General features: G+C 43.3%; 2 protein-coding genes across 3 annotated transcripts in view; one reads left to right on the top strand and one right to left on the bottom strand.

Annotated features, from left to right (window-relative positions):
* Positions 1–698: 698 nt before the first annotated feature.
* WRNIP1 (WRN helicase interacting protein 1) lies at positions 699–21,372 on the bottom strand. The gene is made up of 7 exons (XM_084794605.1): positions 20,232–21,372; positions 17,897–18,088; positions 16,456–16,697; positions 6,712–6,941; positions 3,011–3,166; positions 2,256–2,335; positions 699–1,430 (listed from the first exon to the last, which is right to left on the bottom strand). Exons 1-7 carry the CDS (start codon positions 21,036–21,038, stop codon positions 1,155–1,157), a joined length of 1,983 nt encoding a protein of 660 aa, XP_084650731.1. The 5' UTR covers positions 21,039–21,372; the 3' UTR covers positions 699–1,154.
* The window catches only part of MYLK4 (myosin light chain kinase family member 4), a 98,853-nt gene continuing 92,407 nt past the window's right edge, over positions 16,655–23,100 (top strand). For both annotated transcript variants that reach the window (XM_084794601.1, XM_084794602.1), the window contains exon 1: positions 16,655–16,759. In XM_084794601.1, coding sequence (XP_084650727.1) covers positions 16,704–16,759 — 56 coding nt within the window. In that variant the 5' untranslated portion in view covers positions 16,655–16,703. The remainder of the gene's footprint in view (positions 16,760–23,100) is intronic.

The raw sequence follows: 23,100 nt of genomic DNA on the forward strand, positions 1-23,100 counted from the left end.
TCTAAAGAGCAAGATAGGGAAGCAGAAGATAATGGATGAGTTAACTCCTTACCTAGAACGTATTTCAGCAGAACTATTACACAAACCTGATGGAGACAGACTGTAAGCATTACACGGTCTTCTCAGCACCCTTCACTGACAAAACTACCGAAAGAACTATGCTTGAGCATGAGTAAAAAGCCTCTGCAGCCTTTCTAGGTTGATAAGACTACATATCGCAGCAGCAGGACATCATGTGCCGAAAACGGGTATTCTCACCAGGAAGGCAGAGGCCCTCCCAGGATGGCAGCTGGCATCACCTCTCCTCTGGGCAAGGAATCCCCAGGAGTGATCACATTAAAGGGGTAAATTGTTCACAATGGCCCTCGAAATGAGTTTGAGAATTAGCATCTAGTCCAAAGGCAGCAAGCCTAGGGACAGTGGCCTAACTTCAGTAAAGTAAGAAACATTTAGAAACATAGGGCTACAGGTAAGTAAGAACTATTACACCTATGAGGTAATGTGCTACAAACACAGGAGTCTTTTAAAAGAATAATATGAGCCAGGTGTCTTGACACACACCTGTATGATCACAGCACCAGAGAGGCTGAGTGGAACTTTGAACTTGAGGACCATACATTCAAAGATAGTCTGGGTTACCCAGTAAGGTTTTCAGAAAATCCCCTACCATTCCAAAGAGGAGGAGGAACATTGAATAATTGAAGAGTACTTTGAAATAGTTTTATTGGCTCATAAGACCTTTGCATATAAAAAAAATACCCAAATCACTATGCAGTATTAAATCACAATTACATTTTCTCTTACCAATTGGAACTACCCAGAATATACATTTTTTAAAAGAAAAGAACCTACTGAACAGAATTTTGAAATGACATTATGACTTAAATACTATGACAAAATAGATAATTCCTTATAACATTAATTAATTGCACAAAGCTGCCAGGTATTTTCATAAGCATAATCATTGCACAGAGTGCAAATGAACACGATTTCAATGGTACACATTTAGCTGAAGTAACCACCTCCGTCTATGGAACTCTTAATTTCTGGCACAAAATGTTGGTCTGTTTTAACTGTCCCCAGGCAACCAACTCCAAGATCCAGTGACTTCTGGCCTTCCTCAAGGTACAAGCATCCTACTCATGGCCTAAAAGTCAACACCGCCTCTGCTTGAAGAAGTCAACTCCTCTCAGTTCCTCAGGCAGGTAGTCCTGGTCCACAGGCTCGCTGTACATAGGGTTGTACTTGTAGCCTTTGCCATAGCCCAAATCCTTCATCAGCCTGGTGGGTGCATTCCTCAGGTGCAGGGGTACAGGAGGCAGAGGCCCCTGGTGACTCCGCAGACAGGCTTTGACATTGTTATAGGCACTGTACACCTCAATGGACTTTGGAGCTCTGGCAAAATAGACCACACACTGGGCCAGAAGCACCTAGGACACAGAAGGGCACATGTCACCAGAAGATGCCATGAAGTTTCAGTTTGGCAGAGTATGTATGATTCCTCCTAGTTAAATTCTTAGTCAATTCCCATGTTTGTTTTTCTAATTAACACTTTTTTTTTGAGACAAGGTTTCTCTGTGTAGCCTTGGCTGTCCTGGACTCGCTTTGTAGACCAGGCTGGCCTCAAATTAATTAACTCTTGTAGTCCCCCTTTTAGTGACAACGGAGAAAGTTCTATGAGGTGATAGGGAAGCTAGATCAGTGGTTTTCACTTAAGAACTTCTCCTTAAATCAGATCTTTGCCCTGATTCATAAAGCAGATAGAAAGCTTTTCTGCATGGAGGTGAGCCCGCAGCTTCCTGTCCCCAGAAAGCTCTAACACTTCTGAGCCTCAGGACTCCTGAGGACAGTTTGAAAACACGGCCTTGCTTCTGGTGACATCAGTCACTCAGGAGGCTGAAGCAGGAAGATCTCAGGCTCAAGTCCTGCCTGTGCCAGAGAATGGGTTAAGGATTATTTTGAGCAACCTGTAAGACCCCATTTCAAAAAGTTAAGACAGGACTGTGGACAGCACTGTGGTAGAGCACCTGACTAGCACATACAAGCTCTGGGTCCAAGTGTTACAAATACAAATCAAAACCACACGGGAAGCTCGTCCCTCTAGGAGGCTAAGACTACACAGCAAAGCAGAAAAGCTGAGCAGCTTGCTCAGTGGGTTTAACACGCCTGCGATGAAGGCAGGATTTATATTCAAATCCATAGAGAATAGAACACAGGACTAACAAGAGCTGCAAAGAACTGAGCTGGTATCTTACCTCACACTCGGGCATGCCTATAAAGTGACAGCCTTGGTAGGCAGCAACTGCTTGTGCTAATGCTGACGGATCTGCCAGACCTGTCATACAGAAAGAGACAGAGCAACGTTTAAGTCACAGCACACCACTGTTCTGAGCTGTCAGTATGCTCTTGCAACCAGCAACCACTACTGTATGCAGACTTAGGGACAGAACACCCAGCACAATTACACAGATTTATCTTTGATCTCTAACCATATTAAACAAGAACTATTTATTGATTTACTGTTGGTGTCAAAAAATGGCCTCTTGTGGAAAAATACATCCTACTAGGAAAAACAACACATGTAGGAGACTATATAAGACAGACAGAAGGTACACATGCCATGAAGGCATTTGTAAGGATGGACATATGAAAACATTATCTACAAGACTAAGAAAAGGAAAACTTTTCTGATTTTTGTCTTGAATAGTAGTCAGAATCTCCCATTTCTACCTCAGGAACTAGCCCATGAAAACCTTAACATCTGGCTGCAAAGCAAACCAAAAAATCTCTCTTGTATTTTGATGTTTTGAATGCTATTATTTATAGATTGCCCCCACAGGAACAGAAGCAGTGACTCTACGAACAGTCAAAGCACATGCACATGAAGCAACAGACCACTGAGCGCTTGGCAAGTCTTTCTTGTCTATTCTGCATGATTATGTGACATTAAGAGTACTCACACACACACCCTCTCAGAACCCCCCACTCCCACAGGCTCTCTTCCACTCACCAATGTCCTCGCTGGCAAACCTCACCAGCCTCCTGGCCACGTAGAGTGGGTCCTCTCCTCCCTCAAGCATCCGTGCCAGCCAATACAGGGAGGCATTCTGGTCAGAGCCACGCATGGCCTTGTGCAGGGCAGAGATGCAGTTGTAGTGCTCTTCTCCTGTACACAGAGAGCACTGTCATGTGGCTGCCTTATGAGTCTACCTGACACATCAGGGAGCACTGAAACAGGCTCCAGTCATGCTGGGGAAGACAGGCATGGCAGCTGCCCTCCAGCCATATTCAGTGGGGCAAAACCTGGATTAGCCCAGAGCTCACTGGGGGCCCAAGCCTGTTTCACAGCACAGTCCTGTTCAGAGGAGAGAGCCCTCATGGCTGTGCACACTGAGGTCACACAGACAGAGGCTGGCAAAAGGAAGGGAGAGGACAGGCACTCTCAAGGGTGATCTCTATCACAGTGGATTGTCAGAGACAAGAGAGACAGGAGAGACACTCTCATGTCCTGGTTCCATCGTCCACCCACATAGTCTATTTGAGTACAACTGACTGGGCCTGGTCAGACATCAGGATGGAGGGGAAGTGGCAAGGACAGCTGATACAGCCCATTTGTTCCTCAGTGTCATTGCCAGCTGACACTCTAATATCTGAAGCCCATGGTCATTAAACCACAGACTGTGTGGTAACATTTGTGGGGCAGGATCTGAGGGTATTGGCAAATGAACTAGTGGTTCTTATCCTTAAAGTACTGGAGCTCCATCCTCACCATTTGGCCTCAGTCCATTTTTAATCCTAGATTCACAAACAAACAAATAAGCAAATATGCTTTAGAAAAAAAGTTTAAGGACAGGAAATAATAGCTAAACAGTTGTCAAAAATAAGCACTGCTTTCTACATGTGGTTCATGTCTTTCTGACCATACTCTCCTGTAAGTTTAAGAACATGACACCTGAGGAGCCAAAGTGCACTGGTTCTAAGACCTAACAAAGAAGCACCTGTTCTTAGGCATAATGAGCCGCATCAACAACGCCACTGTGTTCTGATGGGCACAGCACTCTGGCTCCAGGAACAAATCTCAGCAGCTGCTAAGATGATATTTGGTCTTCAAATGGAGTGAGAAGAAACTGGTCTTCCAAAGGAAAACTATGCTAATAGGCTGACTGCAGGGTCCCCAAAATTTCTCCTCCTCAGGAAATCTAGCCAGGTCAATGGCACGAGTCCAGTTACTCAACTTTTATCAATATGCAGTATCCCCTATCTGGGGCTTCTCTAATGAAGAGAGTCATGGACCAGGCTGCAGCGTCCAGGGTCATCTACATGGCTTGGGCTCCTTTTCTGCCTCTCTGGTTTGGGCACTCTGAATCCTCCTCTCTCCTTACAGGGCAGGGCTGGGAAGGAACAGGCATCTACCTCTAGCCCACTCTCTGCCTATCAATCTTACACTCTCTAACACAAGTTACTCATCTGTACTAGGTTAACCCCAGATGTAATCCACCCATAGGGTACAGTGAGCTAAAGCACAGGCTCTGACCCAAGGCAGTTTGGACCTGAACCTCAAACTCAGTAGCAATGCAGACTTTGGCAAAGCCTCCATGCCTCAGGGTTCTCAGTGGATAAAATGTGGTTGTCTTAAACATACAGGCCTGTATGGAAAAAACACTACAGAAGAACTAAACCTGTTAGTGTTAATTACTAGCCTATATTAGTAATAAGTCTATTTTTGCATTTTCACATACTGCTCAATAGTTAGAGATTTCATATTATTAATTTAAAAGCATGATGTCAGTATAGGGCAGACCTTTTATTCTGACTCAGAAATTCCTTCGCTCTGATGTAGAAACATCTGAACGACTTACTGGATCCTTCTAGTGGGCAGCTGTAATTTGTGACATTGAAAGGCAAAATAAATAAAGCCTTCTTCTAATGGTAGTTTTTTTGTTTGTTTGTTTGCTTTGGTCTCTTCAGAATTATTAAAAAAAAAAAAAAAAGCCCAAGAGTCTAAGCTAACACATTTCCAGGGCATTTTCTTGAGAATGTAAATTACATGTATGTGTGTATGATACCACACATGCTGGTGTGGGTGGCAGTGCGAGCACACTGATATAGGAGGGCATGGTGTATGGCTCCTCCAGGCTGTGCTACCAAGCAGCTTCCACTGCCTTTACCTCCTCCTGGGACAGTGAAGAGCGAGTATGAGGGTGCTCCTCCATACACAGCTCCCAAGAGTGCCTCCTCTCAGTAACATGCTCTAGGTAGAGGGACTTAGTGACTCCTTGAGGCTGGCATGAGGGCACATGCAGGCACATCTTCTTGGGAAGTAGGTAAAGTTGGATTTTAGGATCAGTTTTAACGATACTTTGTGAACTGAGATATGATAGAATGTGGATAATATTAATAAGCTGCCTTCTAAGATTGTTTTGGAAATCTAAAAAAACCTATAAAACACTCAAACATCATTCATGAATGTTCTATGGATTTGACTAGGGGTGCGATAAATGTAAAAGACAGTCCAATCAAAGGACACTCACAAGGGGAGATGAAGACTATAGTTACTAGACTTCCAGAAAAGGGTGGGTGAGAATGTGTTCACTTGTGGAATATGTCCAGTTTGCCCTTATCTCATGTTAGTGTTTGGCTGAAAGCAAAGCAGAGTGCTATGCCTAGATGGTTTACTTCACAAGCTTTTCAGGTTCTGACTAGACATTCAAGCGGAGCATGTGGAAAGGCCCTGGCTAGGCCCACTCCCAGCACAGTGCAGATAGGACTGGGTGTCTTCAGCATTATTTACACCACACAGTTCTATCAGGGGTGCTTTGGTCACTCAAGATGTGCAGCAAGACAGGTCACTCATGAGAAGCAGCAGCCAGGGCCAGAGTCTCTCTACAGTCCCTCCCCAGTTCTCTAGCCTGTACAGAACGCTCATCATCAAGAAATGCCAGAATAGAGGGCTTAGTCAATGTGAGACCTGCAGAGGTCAATTATCTGCTTCTTTTTAAAGGCATGGAAATTCCACTCCGTAGTTATGCAAGATGATACTATTCAGAGTCACACAAATGTTCTCTAGAGTTCAGCCTAATCTACAATAACCCAACTTCATCTCTACCTTTCATAAAGAGCTACAAATATGCCACGCTTATGATATTTAATATTGCCAGCTCACAGATTTAATAATAGCTAGGATATCTGTCATCTATAAACAGTTCTACACGAACACCTAATACACATTGCAAAATTAAAATTTTCAAAGCTACTACAAAACAAAACTATCAAAATCCTTGGGAAGTGACCTTTTAGAATAAAAATGGAGGATTTTTAACTCTCAAGTAAACCAGTAATTGTTTAATCCCTTACTGCCTTTGTAAATGATCACAAGAATTCATGAGCTTTTAAACTGCCGTGCTCTCTCCCAGGTGCTACCAGAGAGCAAGGGGAAATCTGTATCTCACACCTTACAAGAGAGAAGGGAGACTCCAATTTCACACTGCCAAGCTCTTCGTGATTCTTATCAAGACAGCTTGTTTTATGCCTGTCTGTCTTCAGAAAGTTCAGCCCTAAGTAGGAGGCTTATTTCTGTTATAATATGCAAATCAAATTAAGAATCTGGAGCCTGCTTTGGCCCCAGCTGAAGGTCAGAGGCTGGAAATGAACTGGGGAAATGAACTGAAACTGTCCCTGAGGTTCTGCTTTTCCCATATTTCAATTCCTCACCTGCACGGTCATATAAAATGTGGGACCGCTGTAGGCCTTCTTTCACGTCATTCTCAGTGATCAGAACTCGACTAGGAGAATAGGTTTGACCACTCTTCTTACAGAACATCTTTCTAGAGCTTAACCGAGCCAGCACTGCCAGTTGCAGTCCATTCAAGCCAGTCCGAGCATCACCATCACTGAGGTAAGCCAAAGTGTCCACTGCTTTATCTTCTATGAAGACAGAGGGCCTGCAATAGAAACCAATGCTCGTCACCAGCACAGTCACGTCACACCTTCTCATTTTGCAGCACATCTTAATTAAACTTTATAACTTCAGTAAAGCATTCTAGTTCAGAGGTTTTACCATTTATTCTGAATACACATTGTTAACATAGATAATTGGGCATTTTTTAGAACTGACTGGATTTCCTAAGTCCTGAGGGTATGTCATTACACTTTACCAGATATGAGCTACAGGGTATCTCAACTTCATCTCACAAGCTAAGGCACCATATTTGACCTTATGAACCTCACTACACAAGTTAATTTATACAGGCTTACACAAAGCAGGATATCAAATGGTATGGAAAGTCACTGTTGACAAGTGGGCTGTCTGTTTCTAGCCTATAGAGTCATAAAAACTACTAGAAATACTAGCACTTCAAGATAGTGTATGGAAAGCCTATGTCAAGGGTAAACTACATCCAATGACACAAAAAAAATCACCTTCTACACAGGGTAGAGGCAGCATCAGAGTAGATAATTCTGTAATCAGAAAGCCCAAATCCCTCATCTTATAAGCAGACAAGGATCTCAACACCAAGAAACAGGTCCTTGGAATTTTGCCATGGTATTCCTGAGTGGCAGCATTGTCACTTTCTGTGGGTATTAATCATACAAAACCTGCCCAGAGTTAGTGAAGAGCAGGAGGAACGTCACAATATCCTGGAAACTGATTAGAAGGCTCTCTCAGAACCTGGGTAAGTCACCTAACCTGTTAGGACTGAAATTTACAATAACATTTATTCATGGACATATTTGTCTGTTTTTTTCTCTCTATGTAGACCAACAAACTTAGCCTTAACTTACAGCACTCTTCCTGATTCCCAGTATTGGACTTAGGCACTTCTGTCATACTGTCTGGACACGTCACACTTGTGAGTTCAGACCTTCATAAAGAAGGTTGAACCATGATTACTTTTCAAGTCTGATTTAGCAAATTATCTCTTCCCAATCTAGTTAGCCTTCTAACACATATGACTTAGAATGTTTCTGGTTGAGTGGCTAGTTACATTTTTTGAAGGAAAAAATATATATATTAATTTACAGATCATTCATGCCATTCCCAGTCGTCAGGTAAAATTCTTTATGGTAACAGTGAGTCCTGACCACACATGTCTAAACTAGCTACCTGGAAAACAGCGCATAGTGAACTGGGCTGGGCTGAGGAAGGGTCCAGAAGGGGAGAAGAGAATCCAACATAGTGTTTGTTACTACCTACCCACCCACAAAAGTAATGTCTAATGTTTTTTAAAAGGCCCCAAGGGAGGGGGAATTACAAATAACAATAAACCCACCAAATTTTATTTGAAAAAAGCCATAATGAAACTTAATTTTTGTATGATATAAAAATATTTTTTTTTTAAAATGACATTCCCTTCTTTACCAAAGGTATCCTAGACTTCTAGTTATTCGTTATATGTCTTCGAGTTTCTATTGTTAGGATTAAAACATCATGCCCAAAAGTAACTTAAGAAGAGTTTATTCCATCTTACAGTCCTTCCCTGAGAGAGCTCAGAGCAACAACTCAAGGCAGGAAATTAAACAGCAGCCAGGGGAACGCCACTTACTGACTTGTTCTCCATGGTTTCCTCAGCCTGTTTTCCTCTACAACTGAGGACAACCTGCCCAGGGGTTGCCCATGTCATCGCCTCCCACGGGCTGGGCCCTCCCACATCTACCACTGACCAAGAAAATACTCCACAGACTTGCTGTGAGGCAATGTGGATGCAGGCATTACCTCCATTCCTGTTCTCTCCCCAGTTGACTCCAGTGTGCGAAGCTGACAAGTGAAGACACTGCTGTAGCTTTCTAACACTACTTCCTTCTCAGAGTCTAAGGACCACCTGGGCCCCACAGCTCTGGCCTTTCCCTTCCTAATGGCAGCTCCAACCAGCAGACACTTCACCAGAAGAGTCAACAGAGACCTAGACTACACCACATCCATTCTGTAGAGCTGAGGAAAACATTTATAAACTAGAGACGGGATTTTCTGGAATAGGAATTACAAGAAAATCAGAAGACATATACTGAATAAAACATGTAAAGGGGGAGCAGGATCAGAGGGTACAGCCCACTGTGCCTGAGTGGGACAGGCATGCCAGGAAGGAAGGGGATGGAAGTAACAAAGTTGCCTGAATACCTCCTTTTTGCCTGGGAACTAATAAAATCAGTGCATTCCATCTCCTAGGAAAGCTCCCCAGCAACACAAAAAGTGGGAGCCCCATCTTTCTCATCTTAGCATCCCCAACAAATGCTGAGATGTTATTTGAGAATGTCATATTTTGAAATTATTTTTATTATCCTACAAGGCTACCATACAAGGATGGCAGAGGTGGGGTCTATCTTTCTGTTGCAGTCCCAATGCCTGGTAGCCTGGTAGATAACAGGTTCTCAGTGTTGGAGTAACGAGTGGACTGATTTAGTTTCCTTACTATTTCATAGTGAGACACTCTTTGTTTCTTTAAAAACAAAAACAAACAAACAACAAAAAAAAACCCCACGCATTAGAAAACAAAACTCCTATCTCTGTCAACCAGAGATAACAGCCACATTGTCATTTGTTAATTTTCCTTTATGATTCAACCAACCATTAACAGTGTAACTAATTTTTAAAACACAACTGGGATCATACCATATGGTTTAATATTCTTCAAATAAACAGCTGATCAATCTCTTTCTAAAGAAAGTACATGTTATATTAAACCTACAAATAGTCAAAGGATAAAAGCCACACAATGCTGGACTTTAAAATTAGTATTGTGGTATATGTTCCTTCCATGTGTGTGTCCTTTATTGTTTCAAAGATTTATAAATAGCATACTGTGACTAAGGTTTCAGGAGTGGACATGGAGTTTATACTCTTAGACATTCAAACACTTAAGCAAAGTGTGTGTACACACGCATGCCTCTCTCAGTGTGTGCACACACATACCTGTGTACATGAGTACGCGTGAGTGCATATGAGTGTACTGGTGCATGTGGAGGCCAGAGGCCAGAGGCTGATACACAGTGCATGCCTCAGCTGCTATCCACCTTCTGTATGAACCTAGAGCGCGCCTACAGGGCTAGTCTAGCTAGCTGTTGTTATAGGTTCTAACGCAGATGTCATTCTACTACTCCAGTTTGGAGTCACAAGAGCCACCATTGCTTCATCCCTTTAAATATGATTCATTTTTGTAACTTCAGCCCTCCAGAGTATTTTAATAACAGAATAAACCTCTCAGCAACTCTGTCCAAATAATAAAAAGGGGGCTGTGCTGATGGCATTCAATAGTCATAAACAAATCATAAAATGAAACTCTCCACTTAAGAATGCAGTGTAGGAAGTTCCAAAGTTCTACCCACCACTCAGTTATGTCCAGGCCTCCTGCTTTTATAAGCTGTAGAATAGAAATAGTAACATAAGGTATATTAAAATACTCTGGGAGCGGCAAGAAAACTCAGCCGGTAAAGGTGGGTGGTGTGTCTGCATGTCTGGAGATCCGAGATCAACTCTGAAAACCTACATAAAGAACGAACTAACTCCACAAAGCTGTTGTCTGGCCTCCTATATCCTCCACGATACACATGCACTCATACACACACACCTCACACACACACAAATAATACAAAATAAAAAAAAAATGTAGGGGCTAGAGCGACGGCTCAGTGGGTAAGAGCATGTTAATACTCTATGCAGGACCTGAGTTCTGTTCCTAGAACCAATGTGCAGCTTACAACCACCTTTAACTCCTGCTGAGAGCTCCAATGCCTGACTCTCTCCCAGCACCTGCATACCCATGCATTACACAAGCCCACACAGTAATACATTAATCATAATCAACATCTTTTAAAAATACTACATTTTCAAAGTAAGATACCCTATGATTGAACGAGATAAGGAGACAATACATACTAAGAATAATAAAATAGGAGCCAGTGAGATGGCCCAGTGGGCAAATGTGCTTGCTGCCAAGCCAAACGATCTGAGTTCAATCCCTGGAACTCACATGAAAGAAAACTATTCTCAGAAATTGCCCTCTATCCTTCACACACACAAGCACATACCTGGGGGGGGGGGGGTAGTATTTCAATTTGGAAAGAAACTACAACAGTTAAAGAGAATTAATTGGGGGTATAATCTACTGACCAAAATCTCACACTATCCTGCAGTAAAATAATAAACAGCAAGTTGTACTGCTATGGGGTCACAGACAGGGGCTGGTAGGGTGTCTTAGTGTTGCTGCTAAGCCTGAGTTCAACTCCCAGAACCCACACAGTAAAAGAAGAACCAATTGATGTAAGTTGTTCTCTGCCCTCCACATGACTTCATGACATGCAGACCCACATACAAAATAAATGTAAAACATATGATACTGGAAAGAGAAATGACTTGTAACTTCATGGGAGAACCAAGGAAGATAGCTTGGTTCGTTTAATAAAAAGAAGCCAGAGTAGAAATAAGTAAATATATGTAAAGGTGCACTCACATGTTGGGGTAGCCAGCAGCAGTGTACCTGGATGTAAGGCCCACTCGACAGGAGGGAAACCATGCCTGGTTCTGGCAGCCATAAATCTTAGAAGTCAATCGACTACTGCCACTTTGCTAACCCAGCGTAACACCTTACTCCTACAGACAAGCGTAGCTATCCCTGCCTCATCAAAGAAGGCTGTCTCTGCAGCAAATGAGACCATCAAAGAAAACCACAACTACACAATGCCGAGATCTACAGATCATGGGAGCCAGCCCCAATGGATACATCCATATCATAGCTCCTGTATCTAGGCTCGAGGAACATCACACTAAGTAGGAATGCTGGAAGAGCTAAAAACAAAAACAAACAAAAAAAAAATCAGGAAATTTGCATGGAATGATCTCTCCTAGAAAGAGCTCCATAAATAAGACCCAAGCAATGATAGCATCAGCAGACACGATAATCTAAAAGGGAAAAAACTTCAGAGGGTCTCAGCCTATAGACAACTAATGGCTGCTGGGAAGGTAGATTCAGCTTCTGGAAATGTGGTGCTAGAGGGAAGAGAGGGAAGGGTAAAGCAATGCAAGTCTATTTTAATTAAAAATGTATTTAAAAAGAGAAAAATACAATGTATTCTATATTCAAAATTTACTCTAGTTGGTATCTTCTACTGTAGCATTTGACTTTCTTTCACTATCCAGTGGTAGAAAACATGTCAGAGTCAAACAAAGTAATTAAAATAAAAAGGGGCGTGTGTGAAAATGCTGGGAGAGGTAACTCCATGGTAAAGCACCTAATGCTGCGCATGAGGTCCTGATATCAGGGGTGGGGGTGTGAGAGGGAAAGTAAAACAGCACTCATAGCTCTCTTGTTTTGGGGCCATAGAGCTTACCTTGTTTGGGACTCCCAGATTATCAAGAAGAGCCATGACTCAGACACCACAGCCCACACAAGGGCAGACGCCTCACTCACCTTCCATCCTGTTGTTAACATCCTGCCTAGCTGGACAACCAAGAGCAAGCCTGGTTTTTATCCCACCCTCCTTTTATCTCCGCAGAGACGCACTCTATCAGGCTCACAAACAACCGCTTCTTCCGGTGTTCTACACACACAGCAGGTCGTGCAGGTCAACAGCAGTAGTTCACACTCATTCTCACCAACCACAGACCACACTCAGCACCGGCCCCAAATTAACCAAGTACACAGGTAGCACGCTTTTTTCTTTCAGAATGTGTTTGTTATCCAACATAATGTATCCAGAATGTGCTTATAACCTCAGCATTTGAGAAGGAGAAATTACTACAGACCAAGGTCAACACTAGCCTGGCTACATGAGACTGTCTCAAATAACCAAAATTTAGATAAACAGGTAGGTAGGTAGGTAGATAAGACAGGAAGACAAGAGAGAAAAGATAGGCAGGTAGGGAGGCAGGAAGGCAGGCAGACAGAGATTGTCTCCTCTATTTTGAGATAGAGTCAAGTATATCACAAGCTAGCCTTGAACAGCCTAGGATGATCACGGACTTTACGTCTTCCTGCCTCTACTTCCTGAGTGTTGGATTACAGACATATGTCACCATGCCCAGTTTTGCAGTGCTTGGGATCAAACCCAGGACTTCATGCATGCCAGGACATCACTCTACCAACTGAGTTACATTCCCAGTCCCAAGACAACAAACAACTACATCCATCTCATTATTAGGCAAATAAACTTTCATCTTAGTGAAAAAATTACATACACACTAAACAACTGTCTTAAAATAATTTTAGCCAGGTGGTGGTGGTACATACCTTTAATCTCAGCTCTCAGGAGGCAGAGGCAGGTGGATCTCTAAATTAGAAGCCAGCTTGGTCTACAGAGCAATTTCCAGGACAGCCAGGGCTACACAGAGAAACATTGTCTTGAAGAAAATAATAACAACAACAAGAACAACTTGAATTGTCACCAATCCAAGTTCGACCTGTATTCCTCTCTTATATACTTGGGGTCATAGCAGTTCTTGGATGAAAAGGGTCACTAGTTTCCAAAATTTAAGGAGCTCTCTTGTGCAGCTGGCATAGTGGAGTACTATGAGCCTTTTGCTCATCTGGCTTCTATCACACTGCATGCTCTCTACAGGTCCAGAAATGTACTATTCAACACTCAGCCAATATCTAGCATATGCAGGACTCTCAATGCCTCAGGAATGCTGGGATTAAAGGCCTAAGGATTTTTTTTAAAACAGCATGAAGGCTGGAGTGGAGATACCTAGAGCTTAGTGGTTAAGCAATTGAAAAGATCTGAGTATGAACCCCAGCAGCAAAGCAAGCAAGAAGCTGAATACTTCTGTCCTGCTGTAATGGGGATAGACACGTACACAGTGTGAGAACTCGGTTTTGCAAATACAGTCAAGTGGCGTAAGCAACACCCGGAGCAGTCCTGGATGCCCTACTGCAATCTCATGCGCAGTTCAAAGGTCTAGAATTTCTCTGTGCATATTCTAGTTTCTATCTAGAGCACCAAAATACAAAATATCAATGCAAATGCACATGCAATCTTCCCAGAGAAGGATCAATGACTGGGGTCAGAGTCTTTTCTTCTAGCTAGATCAGTGTAACCAAGCCTGAGTAATCTCTATAGAATAAACAGTTGATGTCAGTAAATAAAGATTTGAAAGTAAAATTTTATCCAAAATAACTGAAAGACAAAACGTATCCTTGTAAACTGAGGTAGCAGCTACTTTCAGGAAGTCATCTAGAATATGTTTAGTTTTCTATGATCTGTGACATCTCTTAACTTGTCAGAAAGGCTGGCAAGTCAGCCAATTAATGGAACTAAGGCTAATACTTATTTTACTATGCTTACAGCAGATAAGAAGGAATAGTTTTACTAAAGAAAAGTTCTCATACTTGGGCAATTATCTCCTTTGAAGGACAACACCGAAGAAAAAGCCAGGTCTCTCATATTAAAAGCTAGGATTTAGTCACACCCTAACCAATCACCAAGCACCTGAAATATGCTTGACAGGCTGCGGGGATGGAAACAAGGACAACTGCCTGCTTTCTTAGCATTCCCAGGAAGGTGGAGGACAGAAGCAAGAATGAAAAGAAGCCATAACTAGGATCAGCTGTAAAGAAATGAGAGGAAATGCTGGATGTGGCTGGTCTGCAATACCATCTCAGCAGGTCTGTCTCTGTCTCTCAGTTCTTGTGACTACGTTAGACCTTAATTCTCACACATTATTAGCCTGTAGATCACCTGGAAATCTCAGAGCACAGAACCCCTTGTCATAAGCATGAGCTCCAGGGCTCTACTGACCTCATCCCAGGCATGGCAATGCAGTGCATGCGAAACCTGGGGGACTTGGACAACTCAGTCCCATGAACTGATGACCCTGCATATGCTGGACATAAAGCTATGGCGTATTATATGAACCAGCACACAAGATAAAAGTAGTCTCCCAAAGCTTAGGCAATTTTCTTTGCTTTTCCCTTTTCAATTTGCCTTTACCACATGCTGGCAAGAGTCTACAATCTTTGACTGAAAAAAATTAGCTTTTTAAAAAAAATGTGTTTTTACTGAACATGTGGAGATCTTTTCTCCTTGTCCCTATGCTTAAACAATAGAGCGTTACAGCTATTCATAGAGCATTTGTATTATATTAGGCATTGTATTCTAGGGAAGGGGAAGCATGGCTCAGTAGTAAAACATTTATCGTCATGAGCAAAGTACTAAGTTCACTGCAAAAAAGTTTAAAAATTTAAAAACAACAATTTAATCAGAGCTTAAAGTATATATGAAAATGTGTGTAGAATTAATGCAAACCCTATCTTTTTATATAAGTACACAAACTCCTACATATTTATTTGTGAAGGGTTCTGAACAAATCCCCTATGGAGACTGAGTGATTATATCTGATACAAAGTCCTGAGACACAGGCTGAAAGGGCTCCAAGCACAATGGTTGGATAACTGCAGGTCCCACATGTTTTCTGGCCACTCCTAATGACCATTCCACCATTGTACTCTACAATGAAGCAGCCTCGTTCTGTGCAGGGATCCTGGGCCAAGTGTTTCAAGGCTTCATGAGGCACGGTGGCGGCATTCTTCCTTCATGTAAGACAGACGCAAATGGGAGAAGCCAGACATGGGGAGAAACTGTTGAAACCTAAAACCTGAAAGTACAACTATGCCTTGTACTTTAATCCTCACTGAAAAGTAGCTCCAGAACTTGGCCTTGGAGCAAGGGCAGCAGCTGTCTGGGCCACAGCATGAGGAGGTGGAAATGGCTTCTCCTCAGACCACACTACGTTCTGCCGCAGTATTTCAGTCAGCACATGAACAAATGACTTCTGAAGAACACTTCTGACAATAAAGGGAAACCTCTGACCCAAGAAATCAAACATGACAAGAAATTAACCATGACAAATGCTACTTGATGGTCATGATACTAATCAACAACAGGAATGAGACAGCCTCTTATATGTCACATAAAGAAGTTAACACATCTTTACTTTCATGGAAATGATTTTGGGAATATGCAAGGTGTTTTAAGTAATTGTATGGGGAGCTACATTAACTTTTCCCCAATACTTTGAAAATTACACTGTGGGGCAAAAAGAAAACAAATATAATACAAATCTCCAAAGATTTGTACATTAATTCTAGAAGTATGTATCAATTTCTTCTATTTAGTGGGTGGCTTGAAGTCTTTGAAATAAGGCTTCCTGGTCTTTCTAACCCTTTAAAACAAGTGAACAAGGAAAAAGCATGAAGTGTAAAAGCCAATGCCCAGGTAACTATGGTAAACAAAGCAATATTAAAACTCAAAGAGATGTAGACACACCTATCAGTAGCCACAAGATCCACCTAAGAGAAAGGAACCCTGAGGGAGGTCTTGCAGGCAAGATTAGGCACTTTTCTCTTCCTCAGTTCGTTCATCCTTGCCTCCACCCCCTCCACTGGCTGAGGCCCAGCCCCTTCTGGCCCTCTGCCAGAGATTCTCAGGGAGTTGAGGGTGCCCAGGGCCTGCACACAATCTACTTACTCAGAGCTGCAGTTGCTGCTGTGGCTCAGAGGGTCAGTAGGACGGCTCGAGTCTAGGACGTGGATTCCCAGTGAGTTGATCGCTCTCATTAAAATTGTCACCATTGCCTCTACTGGAAGCTTCTCAAGGACGATTACCCGACAGCGGCTCAGAAGAGCGGCATTAACTTGGAAGGAAGGGTTCTCGGTGGTTGCACCAATCAGCGTGATCGTCCCACATTCCACGTGAGGAAGGAAAGTGTCCTAATCATGGGAGGAAAAGAGAAGAAAGTGATTCCACTCAACAGCCACGGGCGGAATCCCATGTAAGTTGTCTTTCTTCTCTTTCATTTTCTACTTTTACCTTTTCAGGCTACTCATCAGTGTAGACAGACTGACTCCAAGAGTATCACTCTTGGTTGGTGTGTAAATTCATCCTCTGGGTGCCAGTATCTTAGCCTGGTATCTTGCTGGAAGAATATGGTAGAATACCCATCTCTAAGTACAAGTCCAACAAATTCAACATAAACTACTTCTTTGTTTAGAAAAGCACCTTCTACCCAATAATGAGCTAGTACAGAGTGCGTGCACATGCACACCAGCCTTTTACAGAAGACCTCAGTGTTACTATTTCTAAAGCGGTCTTCTCCTACAAGTATTCAATCATTACATTACTGGTCTTAACAAACTGGGGAATATACAACCACCAGCCATTGTCTAAAGGGGAAATGCCAAGTCAGGCAGAATTCTAAAGTGTTATTTTACTCAAAAAGATTAAAATCGGAGAAATGAGGTTTATCAGTTTTGGGAAATATTTCTATCTGTAATTAAAAAGCTGCAACAATTAAAAACAAAAAAAAGTGTGCTAAAATGTTTTTCTATTTAGGTAATTTTTTAAAGCTTTATTTATAAAAATAAATTGTATCATTGTATTTCTGAAGGCCCTTAAAATAAACAAAGTATTGATATTTACCTTGACAAGAGCTAGAAGGCACAGATCAGAAAATAATTTTGAACATAAAAGTACTGGGGAGAGATAAAGCCATGAACTTTGAGGGGTCTGTGTGTAGAGCTAGAGTCCACGGTTTTCATAATCTAGATAAATGTTTTATACCCTAGCCTTAAATAATGATCTTTAGATTGAGTTCAACTGGTCATAATGTCTTTTTAGATTAAAAACCTTTAGAAGTTGGAAACTGGATCAAAAGAATCTTTTTTTTTTCCCCATGGGCAGCTCAGAGATATAGCAATCATTTCATTTATCAGAGGAATAGAGAATTCTCTTGTCATCTAAAAATACTTAAAAAAAAAAAAAGGAAAAGAGGGCTTAAAGAAGGGTAGCAAGCTTGTGTGTCTTGAGGACAATTAACATTTGTTGCTTTATACTTTTTAAAGTGATCTTACATTCTATGTGTCTTATCTTATGTATATAATATCTGAAAAAGTTAAAAAAATTAATATACCTGCTGAGATTTATTGAACCGATGAATCTCATCAATAAAAAGGATAGTTTTTCTTTTGAAAAAGCTCTTTTCATTTTGAGCTTGCTTTATGACATCTCGCACATCATTTGTCTTGGCATTGGTTGCAGATAATGTCACAAACCTTATACTGTGCTTCTTGCTGTTGTTGGCTATGATGTGAGCCAAGGTGGTCTAGAAAAAAACATAGAGTTTGAAAAACTCATCAGACAGACTGGGAAGCATGCATAGGTACCACAAGCAGTACCATAACTACTTAACCAAGTACGCTGAACATGGAAGAATGCTGAAGCATAGACTACGAAATTTAAAAACTAAAGCATTACAGTGAAACTAGGAAGACAGTTCAATCTTAGGCCAAATTCTGACGTCCCCTCCATCCTTAACTCTTGACTCTCTTTTGGTGGACTCTCATGAATTCCAACAAAGAATGGCAGTCTTGATTTAGCAAAGCCAGGGTGACAGCTGTGACCTCTCACCAAAGAGAAAATTCTTTCTCCTTTGGCCAAGGGTACAATAGTGAAGGCCCCAGGATAAGAGTTGATCCCAGAAACTGGCTTAAATGGGAAGCCAGCAGATGAGCTGAGAAAAGCAAACCGAATGATAAGCAACCAGCACGTGAGGTGTGGCAAGTGGCTGCATGCCACTTCTGAATGTCTACTCTAGAAAGAAATTAAAAATCACAAATTTGATCTTATTAGTACTTACCAGAAAACAAAGGACAAACTCAAGAAACCCTTTTTTTTTTAGAATTTATTTTATGCATATGAGTGTTTTGCCTGCATGTATGTCTGCACCAGGTATAAGCCTCATGTCCTGGGAGGTCAGAAGAGGATGTGAGATTTCCTGGAAGAGGGCTTTAGATGGTTTGGAATTGCAGTTACAGGTGGCTATGACTATGTAGGTGCTGGGAATTGAACCTGGGTCCTCTAGAAGAGCACACTATGCTCTTAATTGCTAAGCTCTCTCTCAAGTCACTCACGAAAACTCTTGATTCAGTATCTGGGCACTTAATGAGTGCTCAATAAATATGTATTTTCCATTACTACTGTTAGCAATTCAGTATTAAAAATGGGAAGGAAAAAGAGAAGGTTGTTTATTGAATGACAAACCGCTCCTGAATAGAAAGGTAGTACTTTATTTTCTAAAAGTTACACAATCGAGTGTCATTAGACATTGGCTGCTTGGTAACAAATCCCAGTTTACCTGTGCCTTTTGGAATTAGGTTCCCCTGTCATAGGCTTGTGACTATCACCACCTGCCTCACTGAGCAGCCTTAGCCCAGCAAATCTCTTGCATTCAATCCTCCATGACTCACCACTCATCTCCCTGCGGACCCTTCTCAAAGCCTGCAAAGCATCGATAGCTTAACAGTCTCATGTTGTTACACAGATGTCATAACTACTACCAATGCTACTGACCAAGGCCCTAAATGGTGTGACCACTAAATCTTGGAGGCGTGGGAAAGATGTTAACCACTGAACAATTAGCATGTTATTTTAGAGGCGTCGAGTGTGGCTCGACGATAGAGTAGAGCAAGGGCCAAGCCTTAAAAAAAAAATGTTATCTACGGTACATCTGGTTTATGCTTGACCAGAGAGAACATGAGTACAAGGAGGCACAAAAGGAATGATGTATTCCAGCAAATAAAGAGATGTGGCTGAGAGATGAGCTGCAAAGAAAAACAGGATAAGCACGAGGAACATGTTTGTGTATGAAGCAGTCTGAACCTTAAACAGAGAACAGCTTTTTACATTTCCTAACCAATCCCCTATGGCTGTGGTAAGATGATACACAGAACAGGACACTAAAGCCTTGGTGCTTTTCCAAGTAGTAGGCAGTATGAGAAAGTTACGGAAATGCCTGTTGAAAACCAGGCACAAAAAGGAGATTTCTATTAGTTTCATAAAGCAGTTAGAATAAACCAACTAGTAGGAGGCGAGTATGATAGAAAAAAATTTAATTACTTTTCCACAACAAATAGAGCATACAAAATGTTTCTTCCCCAATGTTTGCAACATAACCTTTGCTTGGAAATAGGTCACTAAAATTGTGAGAGTATGTGTGAACACAAAGATATCTCGAATCTCAGTCCACATCTTCGCATAAACCAAGCAACTCTGGCATTTTCCTTTGGAAACGCCCAACAAGGGGGTCTTGGGAATATGAGGGAATGACATACTTGCTTGCTCATTACAAACTCGGCTCACGCACTGGGACCGCGCCCCCAAGCCACCCTCTCCTGAGGGGGGGGGGTCAGGACCGCACCCAGTGGTTGGGGCACATCCTCAGGCCCCTAGGCCAGAGCGGCACTCACCTTGCCGCAGCCTGGCGGGCCCCACAGGATGAGCGAGGGGATCTCGTTGGTCTCCAGCAGGGAGCGGAGCAGAGTCTCCTGCCCCACGGCCCTACTCTGCCCGATGTAGTCCTGCAGCGTGTCGGGACGCATCTTGTCCGCCAGCGGTTTGCCCTCCAGCATCTGTCGGATCTCTTCGGCCGCCAGCGCCCGGGGATGCGCACGGCCCGCGCTGACTCCGAACGAAGCATCGGCGGCATCCGCGTCCCAGTGCCCGGGGTCGTCCTCGCCGTCCACGTCCGCGTCGCCATCGCCGTCCACCCCCGCCTCCTCCTCTTCCTGCGCCTCCGCCTCGTCCCAGCTGTGCGGAGATGCACTGCCCGCCGCGGCAGCCGCCGCTGGCCTCTTCCCCAAGCCCTTTCTGGCCGGGCTGCTGGAGCGCGCCACCGGGAAGTCCGGGATGAGGCGCGCGCCACTGGGCGTGGGCGGTGCGTCGTAGCTCTCACGGCTCTCGGTCTCCCCGCCGTCGTCGCCCTCCTCGCCCTCACCCTCGCTGCTCTCGGCCGCCGTCGGGGTAGCCGGCTGCTTCAGCGCCGAGCTCTCCGACAGCCGACGCCGCTTGGCTCCCGGCGGCGAGGGCCCCTTGGCCCGCTCCCCCGCGCGGTGCGGCCCGGCCGCCGGCTCCGCGTGCCCGGCGGGGTGCAGCAGTAGGCAGCGGTCCAGGTGCGAGTTGATATGCGCGGCGGGCATCATCTGCTGGCACACGGGGCACTGCACCTGGTGCAGCTGCGACAGGAAGGGGTCGTCTTCCGGCCCGCTCACCTCCATGGCGGCAGCTCCCCTCGCCGGCGCCCGAGCCTGCTGCACCTGCCCTGGCCCCTGAGAACGCCGACACCCGCCGCTAGGCCCCGTGCCGCGCGACCCTCGCACGGGGAGGCAGCAGGACAGGCACGGGCCGAGGGAGGGCGCCGCTCATGCCTCACGTCCCGAGCTCCCGCGTCAACTCGCCCTCGGCCGGCAGCTGGCAACGCCTCGCGCGTCGTGTCGGGAAGTGTAGTCCAAAGGGGGCAACCTAGTCCGCAACCGTTAGCCCCAATAGCCGCCGGCAGTTTCTAGCATGGCACTCTGGGAAATGTAGTTCACTATCATTTAACCGGACTTCTTGTCTTCTTCCATCCTGGGGAATGGCCTTGAACCCGAGGCGCGGCTTAGACAGACGTGGTGCGCGTGCGCACGCTTGCTCAGTGCTGAAAACAGCTGCCTCCCGCCCTTCGAGTAGCGCGAAAGCGGAGAACTTGGGAACCTGGCTTTCCAGGATTTTGGCCTTCTGGATGCGGAACCAGAGAAATGCTCAGTCTGGGAAGATTCTTTGTAGAAGACGGAAACAAAGTGGAAAATACCCGAGAGGTGCCTAGAAAACTGGAGATAGGATTTCGACAGGAAGAAACAAGCAGCTACGCAGGTGGACAAACAGTTCAACTCAGAAGGATGCTCATGAAGTGCAAATAAAAAGACCCCCACCCTGTCCCCCTTAGTTTTACTTTAGGGCCTGTCACCCAAAGCACTTGCTTAAGAGATATCTCGTAGCTGACATAATAGCTGTAAACTGGAAAACCAAGCATTGTGTCCCCATAACAAAATGATGGCAGGGAGCACTTAAAGGTGAATTGCAGCAGGCAGGAACAGGAAGTGAGCACCATACACATTCATAGAATATTCTCTGGGTGTGACACTGCATATCTATAATACCAGCACTCAGGAGGTACTGGCAGGTGGATCTCTAAGTTTGAGGCCAGCCTGGTTTACATTTTGAGTTCCAAGTCAGCCAGAGCTCCATAATGAGGCCTTGTCTCAAAATGTTATTTTTACTTTTGTTAAAAAAAAAACAAACAAGCAAACAAAAAAGTAGGTGTGGTAGTCTACATCTATGTATTACTGATTATGATTTTATTATGCTTTTCTGTGAGTCGCCCCTTTAAAAGATGGGTGGCTCAGTTAAAAGCGCTTGCTTCTCTTGCAGAAGACCCACTGTCAATTTGCACACCCACATGGCGGCTCACAACTGTGAACTCCAGTTCCACAGGATCTGAATCCTTCTTCTAGCCTTTAGGGGCACTGCAGCTAGGTGGTACACAGCCATACATGCACGCAAAACATGTACATATAAAAGTGATAAATCTTTAAAAGACGCATAAATAGAGAGAGAGAGATTGTGAGGAGTGACACTTGTTGATAGGGCTGGAATTCTCAACCTCTCAAATACCTGGGGTACCGAAAGTATCAAACTTTCGTTATTGTATTGTTGATCATCAGAAATTAAATGTATTAATAGAATATGAAGACGTTTATGAACCTTGACAAAAATTGAGTTTTTATTTAATCTACTACCCAACAGTATGCCACTGAGAGTTACTATAGAAATCCTTTTTATTTACTGTTTTCCCACTGAAGGTTTAGTTATCTTAGTTTATGAAGTAAAATGGCAATGCAATAGCTAATTTGATGTGAAATTACAAATTCTGCCACCATACCTAAGATGTGAGAATATTAAACTCAAAGAGGAAAAAAATGACTGGCTCATATAGGAAGAAGTAGGGTTTCAGGGGGTAAAAGAAGGTGGGACAGTCTCTGGGAGCCCCACTTTTTAGTAGTTTAGTTCCTTTTGTTGTTGTTGTTCTGTGTTAAAGATTAAAGCCAGGGCCTTGTACATACTAACCTCTACCCAGATGTTTTACCCTGTCTTCATCCTATTCCTTCTGCATATGTCATTTGTTCACATATATAATTAAGGAAAAAACTTATATATATATTATATATATATATAATATATATATATATATATATAATATATATATATATTTCCAGAAGACAAGAATAGAGTTGAACCATT

Source organism: Acomys minous (assembly GCF_964271855.1).
Source record: "Acomys minous genome assembly, chromosome: 9".
In the NCBI taxonomy this organism is placed as follows: domain Eukaryota; kingdom Metazoa; phylum Chordata; class Mammalia; order Rodentia; family Muridae; genus Acomys; species Acomys minous.